The sequence below is a fragment of the Apostichopus japonicus genome, chromosome 9 (assembly GCF_037975245.1).
Source record: "Apostichopus japonicus isolate 1M-3 chromosome 9, ASM3797524v1, whole genome shotgun sequence".
NCBI classification, from domain to species: Eukaryota; Metazoa; Echinodermata; class Holothuroidea; order Aspidochirotida; family Stichopodidae; genus Apostichopus; species Apostichopus japonicus.
This window is the reverse complement of record NC_092569.1, coordinates 6,680,509-6,691,399: the sequence shown is the minus strand read 5'-3', so window position 1 is coordinate 6,691,399 and position 10,891 is coordinate 6,680,509. Positions and strand designations below refer to the sequence as shown.

General features: G+C 37.1%; 1 protein-coding gene across 1 annotated transcript; it reads right to left on the bottom strand.

Moving 5' to 3' along the window:
* Positions 1-3,037: 3,037 nt before the first annotated feature.
* On the bottom strand, positions 3,038-10,869 carry LOC139972906 (uncharacterized). The gene is made up of 6 exons (XM_071979217.1): positions 10,360-10,869; positions 9,746-9,979; positions 8,966-9,050; positions 6,628-7,435; positions 5,930-5,993; positions 3,038-4,363 (listed from the first exon to the last, which is right to left on the bottom strand). Exons 1-6 carry the CDS (start codon positions 10,462-10,464, stop codon positions 4,097-4,099), a joined length of 1,563 nt encoding a protein of 520 aa, XP_071835318.1. The 5' UTR covers positions 10,465-10,869; the 3' UTR covers positions 3,038-4,096.
* Between the last annotated feature and the right edge of the window lie 22 nt (positions 10,870-10,891).

The window sequence follows — 10,891 nt, the reverse complement described above, 5'->3', positions numbered from 1 at the left end:
TGATGCTGCTGTGAGTGCAGCTGCTGTGAGTGCAGCTGCTATGAGTGATGCTGCTGTGAGTGATGCTGCTGTGAGTGATGCTGCTGTGAGTGATGCTGCTGTGAGTGATGCTGCTGTGAGTGATGCTGCTGTGAATGCTGTTGCTGTGAGTGATGCTGCTATGAGTGCTGTTACACATGTGAGTGATGCTGCTGAGTGCTGTTGCTGTGAGTGATGCTGCTGTGAGTGCAGCTGCTGTGAATGCTGTTGCTGTGAGTGATGCTGCTATGAGTGCTGTTGCTGTGAGTGATGCTGTTGTGAATGCTGCTGTGAGTGCTGTTGCTGTGAATGGTTATCAGTGCTATTGCTGTGTGAGTGATGCTGCTGTGAGTGATGCTGCTGTGAGTGATGCTGCTGTGAGTGATGCTGCTGTGAGTGCAGCTGCTGTGAGTGCAGCTGCTATGAGTGATGCTGCTGTGAGTGATGCTGCTGTGAGTGATGCTGCTGTGAGTGATGCTGCTGTGAGTGATGCTGCTGTGAGTGATGCTGCTGTGAATGCTGTTGTTTTGAGTGCTGCTGTTGTGAGTGATGCTGCTACTACTACTGTGGCCACTACAGATGCTACTGTTACCACTAACAGTGCTGCTGTTAGTAACCTGTTACTGCTACTATAATTCCAGTTATAACTGCTGCTGCTACAACAATGGCTGCTACTGTTATTGCTATCACTGCCACTCAAGTTGCTCCCTTACTGCTATTCAAGCTGCTGCTATTACTGTATACATATTACAAGCTCTTTGAATCTTTGTAAAAAAGGAAAGTTTTCTTGTGCAAGGATGCAGCAGTTGAAAGTAGGTAGGTTCCAGATTTTAATTTTAATTGCCCGCGGCGATTTACAAGTAACTTGCCGTGCATCATAACAATAAAACTTTGATTCCTTGCTGGAGGCAAAAGGAATCGATGCTATGTTGCTGGCGTGTGTGTATGTGGCACTTGTTAGGGGTCAACAGAGGTCAAATTCTGAAAACTTTGTGAACAGGTTAACTTAAAAGTATGTCTTTATTGATATCCATTAATGGTATGTAGATTCAGCTTTGTTGAGTACAAGAACTCTATTGAAATTGGTGGAGGTCAAAGGTCATTTGCAGTCAACATTTAAGTGAAAGTCTGATATTCTTGTAAACACGATAACACAAGAAGTATATCTTCTTGAACGTCATAACTAGTATGCAGATACAGCTTGGTGAGTGCAAGATTCCTATCGAATTGGTAGAGGTCACATGAGGTCAACAGCCATCACAGTCAGAAAATATCTTTTAAACATGATAACTCTAAAAGTAAAACTACAATTAATCAGTTAATTCTCAAATGCTATAATGTTCAATTTGTGAACAAACTTTGGTCAAAGTCAGTTCAGTTCCTGTGAAGGGGCTCTGTAGGTCTTCTGGTGTGTGAAACATACCTGGCATCCAGATAATGAAATCTGCTTCAGAGTTTATACTCATGCTTTAGGCATACTCTTAAATGTCCTATCATTTTTCACCCTTTGAGCCTCAAGAATTCAACAGGTATTATCAAATTCAAATGCCTGGGCACAAACTGGCTCAAGGAGTCAAAATGTTATCTCAAATGGGGGGAAAATTTCACAATGTACAAGCAATGTCATGTTACTTTTAACAATTATTAAAGGGATTTGCCAGCTCAAAATTGGTAATCTGTGTCTATATCTCACATGGGAAGACTGTTCTTTCTGGATATTGAAACATTTTGGTATAAATTTCTATACTGTAAAATCCTTACCAGTGAACGACGTGGTTGATGCCCAAAAGGGATTGCTCAGTACATACCTTTTCTGGTTGTCACTAAATTCTTGGACAAATTTAACTCACTTGCTCTACATCATTCAGATAGTTATTTTGAATTTTGAATCACAAAGCTAACTGGATTTCTGGTTGTTTTTTAATTTGGTAAATTTCAAAACATTTTAGAGAAACCATTGTATGCATTTTGAACCCCCATAATAGCAAAGAAAACCTTTCTTTTCACCCTATAGTATTTGTTTTCCTTCTGAGCTGTCATAAAGTGTATTACAAAATTACAGCAGTGATTGTTCAATTAGGTTGCACCCTATATGAAATTCCTACCGTGAACTTTCAAATTATGGCCTCATTTCTTTTTATATTATTTAAAAGGCCTGAGTGAGGATGTATCCTTTTTACCCTTGGTGAATGCGATGGTGATGACTTGTGTGTTTGTGTGATACCTGATGGTAAACACAATAAATGCATGGTGGATGGTGCACCTTATTGAGTACAAGAACCCTATTGCAAAATGGAAGGTCATTTGAGGTCAAAATTCTGAAAAACTGTTAACATAATAATTCACAAACTGAAGCTGGCATGAAGTTCATACTTGATAAGTAGATCCCTCTTGGTGTGTCCAAGAACCCTATATAAATTGGTCATTTATTTGAGGTCAACATAGGTCAAAGTCCTTGTAAACATGATAACAGCAAAATTAGTAAGGCTTGAATGAATTTCATACTTGGTATGAAGATCTAAAGTAGAGAGTACAAGAACCCTATTGGAATTGGTGGAGGTGAAAGGTACACAGAAGTCAAAGTCTGAAAACCTTGTATTCATGATAACTCAGAGATGAATTTATAAGTTTCAATCATTATTAAATTTGAAATAATTATATTTCTTCTGGTGACCTTTGACCTCAATAATTAAGGTATTTCCTTTTACTTATGTTGATCCACATGCTAAATGCGGTTCCTTCAAGCTTTGCTTTTGGGACAATGATCATTATAACTGGGTTTTAAGGCCTCTCTTGACCTTTGACCTCCACAGAAGTTATCATGTGCCAAGTGTGGATGGTACCCAAGCTGCACTCTATGAGTTATCATGAATACAAGGTTAATTCAACAAGTTCTGTATTTATCATCAATCATTGTGATACGTCCTTTTCATAAAATAATGTTATTACATAAATTATGAAATGTTGGGGGGGGGAGGGGAGACATGAATGTACGATGCACAAAGAGTTATTTGTGGGTTTGGGGTATCAAAGTAAGGACAACAAAGTATAACAACAAAACTTAAGAGTTGACTTGTTAAAATTTTTAATTCTTTATGTGGATATCAAAAAACTTGCATTGAAAAGTATAATTTTTTGGCATAGCACATCAACATTTTGAGTTAAAACCTTAAAAAATTGCACAAACTGCAGATAAAAAGTCAAACCTTTGGGATTGAACATCCAAATTTTTAAATAGTTATATCAGAAGTTTCCTGACGGAATGGATAGCCATCACTCTTCCTTCCTTCCTTGCCTGTCGTAGCAAATAACCACGGGGGGTGATACCCCGACCTCTCAGAAATATTATACAAGGTAATGTGGCTTCACAGCCTAAGAAAGATTGCACCTAGCTAAAGGCTGGACAGCTCAGTCCATAGAGCCTGTACATGTGACCTGAGGTCGCTGGTTTGACTCTTTATGTACATTAGCCAATCACTTCTTTGCCTTTCTATAATAAAAATTTGATTAACTGGGAAATCCCATAAAAGCACCCATATATATGACTGCTGTGACATATGTTGATATCTGAACATTCTGAGATCTCTCTGTGACATTGCCAATCTCCAGGCATAATGTCAGATTATAGCAAACACTTTTTGAACGAGGGAGTGTTAGCTCAGAGGGTAAAGCCGGTGCCTTTCAATCATAAGGTACCGAGTTCGAGACACTCCAAGATACTGTAAATGTATGTCATCCAGATACAGAGTTGTTGACAATTGACAATTCATAATCATGGACATTAAAATTTGAATCTAAGAGACTGACTTCGGTCAGCTTGCGGCTTTGATAAACCAATGATGGCTTCGTCGCGAGTTCCTGCTTGCAGGTGGATCTAAAATACATACATAGAACTACCATTTATAAGTAGCAGTGAATAATTTAAAATTTAAAATTAATTTTTACAGGCAAACTTCATTGCCTTCAAAGTGCTATGAAAAGGTTTTACAGTAATATATTCCCTGAGTACACCTACACAATCTACTACCAACATGGATGGACAAACAGAATGCAAGTTCAAAGATTCTACTTGACTAAACTAACATGAATTTACCCCTGCAATCCCATCTTCATCACCATTAATCTTGTTACTCTTAGCCTGACGTAAAATATCGTGAAACCAAAAGTCTTCAAATCGACTCTCGATATTTTCGTTAACTAGGTTCGTATCGTTCCTCCCTTTCTTCTCGTTATCTTCTGTTTTACTCTGTTTCGTTTCTAAACGGAATTGGCGTTTCCTACAGAGCTGGTGAATCTCTTCTACAAATGCTTCGGTGAAATCCAGTAATTGTAAACGGCTTTCGACCTGTTAGAAACAAAATTATACAAAGTGAGGGGAAATAACTGCAGAGAATGATAAAACTTACTACACTGTTCAAGTTAATCCCAAGCATTGCAAGCAGCAATACAAACAGTAACTATACTTAATGAGAGTCAGCCAACTCCTGACCCTTGAAGTCTTCCAAAATTTAGAGCACTGACAACTTTATCATTTGAACCCTCCCATCATCCATCCCTCCCCTTTTGATCAACACTAAAAGCAGTATGAGTCTTCTCAGGCTAACATGCAACTTTTGGACTTCCCAAACAATAGATACTTTTAGGCCTAGGCAAATCATAGCACGGGCAGTGAAATAACATTTTGGGAGAGAATATGGGGTGTCGTCCACCTTCAACGTCGACTGTATCAAGCTATATTTTTTCTATCTTGTTATAAATATCAATGGTTTCATCTATTTTTTACATTTCCACTATCATGCTAGGGTATACTCTCCTTTAAAGCAACTTAAATGGTTTCATCCACAGGCTGACCAGCACAACCTAAGCATCTGGTAACTTCAGCTTTCCTACACTTTTTCTTGTATCAATACCTTTTCTATTCTTGTTGTTTTACGCAAGTGTAAATAAACTGAACTAAAATGTAGGATACATGCAAGAATAGCAGCATATAACCAGGGAGGGAGGCCAACTGGTTTAATGCTGGCCACTTATTGCACATCATTAGATAGATATATAGATATATAAATACATATATATTTTTATATTAATTTTCAAGCTGCGTCCATTTTACGTATTCATATTTTAAGGGATTTTGTCATTTTGTTACTTAAATTTACTTAAAACTCACTTTTTTTTTTTTTAGGAATTTCACTGTAAATCTATATTATTTTTTAAATTATTCCTTCGTTTAAATATATATATTTATTTTTAATAGTAACATTTAAGCTGTGTCAATTTCATTCTTCATATTCATATTTTAAGGGTTTTGTCATTTTGTTTTCATTGTAAAGTGCTCTTGAACATGCTTAAGCATGAAAAGAGCGCTATATAAATTTGGTAAAATGATAATAATAATCATTCTACAGACACATTTCAAACCTTGACCATTGCTGAATGCATGTGATCTGGAAGGTTCTTGCCTGTTTTACAAGGTTTCAATGTTTTCATGTCTGTTGACCTCAAATGACCTTTGACTTTCACGGAAGTCACTAGCCTGGATTCTCCAACTTAAAGCAAATCTTCCGGCCAAGTACAAGTTCATTTAATAAGTTTTACTTTGGAAGTTTTACTTTGGATAACTCTATCATGCTTTACAACATTTTCATACTTTGATCTTTGGAGACCTCAAATGATCTTTTAAGTTCCTTTCAAGTAGAATTTACTATATATTGTATTTACTATTCATTTTAGTAAACAATATATTGTATTTACTATATATTGTACACAACACTGATTGTTCACTTGTGTAGGCCCACTGTCTGTCACTTCAGGTCCTAACGTTTTGCATCAAATGAAGCCAACTGCCACTCATTGAAACCCAAGATGGATATGGGTATCATTTTATTGCCACAGTGCTTGATTTTTCTCTTACCTCCATCAAAACCTTTCTACTTTTAGTATTGCACAATGAAGATGTAGGTTGTTTCAAGAGCAGTCTAGAGATAAGAAACAGAAAAAGGAAAAGTAAGAAACATATTATTATATAAACAACAATATACTTTTTACCACATCATTTAAAACAAAAACAATCATTTATATCTGTTACGATGAACCCCGACTGTCCAATGACACAGGTTCTTCATGGTTTATGTATGCAAAATGTATTTATTAACAAACTGGCTATAAAGAACAAACAGCAAACCTCCAAAAAATACATAAAGTAAACCACTGTTTGAATACTTGATCTGGCAACAAAGAATCGCTGCAACACTATTCAAATGTAGAGGTTATGAAGGCTAAGGCATGTAGTCTTTACAGAATTTTCTTGTGGCTTCAACAGTTTTACAAAGGACAGTAACAGATTTGATGGCCAGCTTAAAAGTCTGAGATGATATGCTGTAGCTAAAGTGCCCTTTCATGACTTCCGAGTGGATATGCGCATGTTACAAACCACCATTGTAATTATTCCGCACCTCGAGCACCTTCCGGGTGGATATGCGCACGTTTGAGATCACCATTATTATTATTATTATTATTACTATTATTATTATTAGTATTATTAAAATAAAATAAGCCAACATTGCTGCCTGCAGTGCCTGCTTGTTTCACTTTCTAACCTAGTCGACTTACCTAGCCCTTATGAAACAAATCAAAGCTAAAATTTCGTCGTCAGGGTCAGTGGAGCTGGTACCATGGCAAGAATGTGCTCCACTTTTTGCAATGTTGTGAGATGCTGCATTGAGTTGGCCCTCAATGTTGAACGTCTCCAAACCTTCATGACTCTGGTGATTCCCTACGCCTCTCAAAACACCCTCCTCATTCCACTGTTCCTTACTGGTGCTTTTATCCGTCACTTGTTCCTCCTCGTTCCTCTGTTCCTTACTGGTGCTGTTATTGATCACATCTTCATTTCTACATTTCTTGCTATCTTCTCTCTGCTCGTACTTCACATCAGCACCATTTTGTTCTGTAGTAGTGATAAGTTCTGTCTCCTGATCTATACTTCCCTTATCCTGCCGTATTCCGTCTTCTCCCATATCTCCCATGGCAACTTCACTCTTTAAGCCCACACCCTCGTCAGTTTGCTTTTGCCCTTTCTCACAATTTATATCGAGTTTGCTTCTATTGCCATCATTATTTTCCATCGCTTTACTTTTCAATCTATTCATTGATTCACATTTTTGGTGTCCTGAAATGTTGGATTGTGACATCATGGACTCAAGCTCTGCATTCACTTCATTCCTATCTGCATTATTAATTTGGTGGTCAATTTCTTCTGTGCTTTTGCTGAACTTGTGATGGCACCTGTCTTTACCTCCAACATCAGAACGAATAGAACGCTTTCCACTCTTAGATAGATATGATAGACCGAGACGAAACCAATGGCTGCCATTTAGGGGTTGCCTTGACAGACAAAATTTCAAGTGTTCTCCTTCCTCTGTTTGGTAATAAAACAGATTTAATGAAAAGTAATGTTACTATGAGTTGCTACAAAACAAAATACATAGATCTGTGTATAAAATCTACCTCAGTCAAACTACTGTTGGGTACACGATAACATCCTAACATTTGGAGTGAATACGTAGCATCTGATCACTTTTCTATTTACCGAGGGAGGTCAAAGATACTAAAGTCAACGATACTGCAGTGCAACTGCACTGGCAAACAATGTAAACTTGAAAACCAGTTGAAGGGCAGGATCAAACCAAATTTCCCAATTCACAAACAAGGTATGAGAGAAATGGCATTTCCAAGCCTCACAATTCCCGCTAGTTACTGTCTAAATGCCACTGGACTAACCCATTCTTAAGTAATTAAAAGTCATTTTGCCTGCCAGTAGAACATACAAACACAAGTGAGTAGGTTAACAATGATCAAAGGATCTGTATCTAACAAAGTCCTGCAAATAACACTATCAAACATTATTGGGATGCTCTCATATTGCCTGTACAGTGCAGTAACTGACGTGTGTTGTAATATAGGAAAATAACAGTGAGAGCTATGATTTTAGCCAGTAGATTTTTTTAAGTGGTAATATATTGTGAAATTATAGGCCTTTGTTCACCATTTCAAATTATGTCTGTTAAGTAGGTCACACACTGCCTGACTCATCACGACCCGACTCAAATCACAGCCGTGACCTACTTTACATATTTGTTATGACCCCATAGAGAAACAACTGATCACAGCACGCTGAAGTTCTGATAAGTACACGCAATGACTGCTTTCTGTTAACGACACCGTGCTCGCTTAGGACGTCATATGCAAAATTTTGTTCCCGTGACTCGTTACACTCGTTAAGACTGGATAGCTTTTGGTGTTAACCGCTACACTGTGACCGGCATCTGAAGCAGTCATGACTTAAAAACTATCATAATCTTGATCAGCTGTAGTCTTAAGGACATGCACACTGCCCAACTATGATATTCCAAGTCCAGTTGAATCGAGTTGTGAGTGTGCGGGTTTTTATCGGAACTTATTCTTCATTCGAGAAGTAGTCATTTGAAGTGATGCAGGCGTTCCCTTAGTATAGCTAATTACAAGTAGTGTCAAGATTTCTTCATAATACAGGTATGCAGTAGGTTGTGCTTATTGAAGGACACAAACAAAATATAAGAAACCTCAGGTTTCAGTTATCAAGTGGAAGCCAAACCTCTTATCACCTAAAGTTCTCTAAATACTAGATTTGATGGTCTGTAAAAATTAAAATGATCAGTCAAAGGAACTTTGTGCAGATTTACTAATCCTGTGGGCATTTTTAAAACAATAAACAAGAACTTGTTCTCACTTGTTTCAAATACATAATTTTCATCGTGACTGATCTGCGAGTAACATAGAGTTCCTGATTTTTGTATGAATATGATTAAGCGGGTATATTGTACTTGAATATTACATCAGTTGACACCATCAAGTATACTTTGAGCTTTGTAGCAATGTTATATAGCATTCTTATGGTACTTCCACTTACCTTCTGAATGGCCTAGTCCATGGCATATGTCAGCAATGAGATTATGTGCTATGACTCGATGTTCTGAAGACTGGCACACCTTCAACTGAAATCACAAGAGAAACACTTATGTAAATCATACGTAATAGGACAAAGGCAAGTTGCAAAACTACAAAGTCCAGTGTCTATTAACTCCATTCAAAGTTACATTTAAAGTTAGCTGTAGTATATACTCTCAGTATCATCATGAAGGCTAGGTCTGGTGTAATTCAATACCATACCTGTTACCAATTGGCCAGAAGCTTAAGACTTCTTGCTAAAAAGAATTTTGCTTTTGCTTTTAAACCCTACTTTCTGACATCATCAATGGTGCACAATGACAGGACCATTAGTGTTAGGGCAAAATGAAAATTGATTTTGATTGAAATGTGGTAAACCTTAAACCACAGCAGGTTTTAGCTTTCAATGAAACTGACAAGTTTTCATTCTAGTTTTTCCATTTCTCTTTTGTATTGTTTACAAAACTCTAGCCTTTTAGGTATATATGATAGACAATTAAAAACCTAAGAAAACTGACATCCATACACACACACACACACAAACAGGATGAAAGAAAAAAAATAAACATGAAAATACACCTAGGCCTATACAAAAGTTTTAAATTATTTTGGTTAACCATTACAGGCATCAGATATTCTGATAAGCCATATTAGCTCTTTAACTCAGCTTCTGATTTTGAGTTTTGTCAGATTTGTTGCAAAGCCTTCTCCACAATATTAGTACTCATAATAAAGTACTAACCAATTTTTGTGCCCATTCCATGGATGTTTCATACTTCTCTAGATGCAAGTAACACCTCGAGAGTGATTCCAAAGTTATCCTTTGTAACAGGGCACCTTTCTCGTTGAGTAATTCCCGGGCTTGTAGATAGAGTTGAGCAGCCCGATGCCAGTTTCTTGTGTAAAAGAAGTGGTCAGCTTGAGATAGTATATCAACAACACATGAACTTTGGTTGATATTTTCTTTGAGAAGCCACTGTATAACAGGAAAGAAAGAATTATTTGGTAGGTAAAAACTTCTTTGATGAGGGGTACAATTAAATAATTTATTCATTATCACTGCAGTGCACTTTCATTAGCAAAGTTTTATTCAATTGAAAACATTGAAGTTTAGTAATAGTAATAGTATCTAGGCTATGTGATATTTAGATAAATCTGTATCCTAGCCTTACGATGATCGTTGGACCGTCTGATCATTGAGTCCAAGTAGTAACCCCTATGTATCTGATAATGCAAGTATTCCTGTGGAATGATTCGAATTGTTACACATATAAACTGCACCACTCAGTGACAATAAACTTCATACTTGTTAGGCCTAACTCGTCCTAACTTTAGTCCCTATGATTAGAAACTTACACTAGTTGATTCACGAAGTTTTGGATGATATGACGATTCTTCGTCAGGGCAATGATCACGACCTTTCTCAAAATGATTCTCATCAAAATGACTTTTTTCGTCCATCCTCCTACAGAACGGACACGTTGCTAGTGATGAGGGTTGAATTGCGTCCTGGGGACCCAAGCTCACTTTGTCGAGAATTCTTTCCTCAGAAATTGTGGAAGCAGAAGTTGGGTATTACCTTCAGTGAGTTGGACGTCGACTCATTAAAATTGAATGGTTGGACGAGTTCTCTGTGATGGTGATTGCGTAATCGACATTATTGCCAGATAAGAATACTTATTCCAAACATCTGGCAGACTTTTTCAAGATCATTTAACATTGAATTCATTATTGGCATAGTTGATGGTCACAATAATATTTTTGAAAAAGCATACTTTTTTTCGTTTTGTTCGATACACAATTAATCATCTTGAAAAGTTTTCGAAAGTAAAGTTAGTAAGGTTGGGCGTCGTTGTCGTACCTGAAAGGGTTAATTAGAAAAACGGAA

Bases quoted from the DNA above. Each gene is read 5' to 3' on its own strand.
- LOC139972906 (XM_071979217.1), bottom strand. From the start codon at position 10,464: ATGGACGAAAAAAGTCATTTTGATGAGAATCATTTTGAGAAAGGTCGT. The intron at 7,436-8,965 runs GTAAGTGGAAGT...ATTACCAAACAG, and splicing joins TGGACTAGGCCATTCAGAAG to AGGAAGGAGAACACTTGAAA. The intron at 4,364-5,929 runs GTAAGAGAAAAA...TGTTTCTAACAG, and splicing joins GTAGAAAGGTTTTGATGGAG to GTCGAAAGCCGTTTACAATT.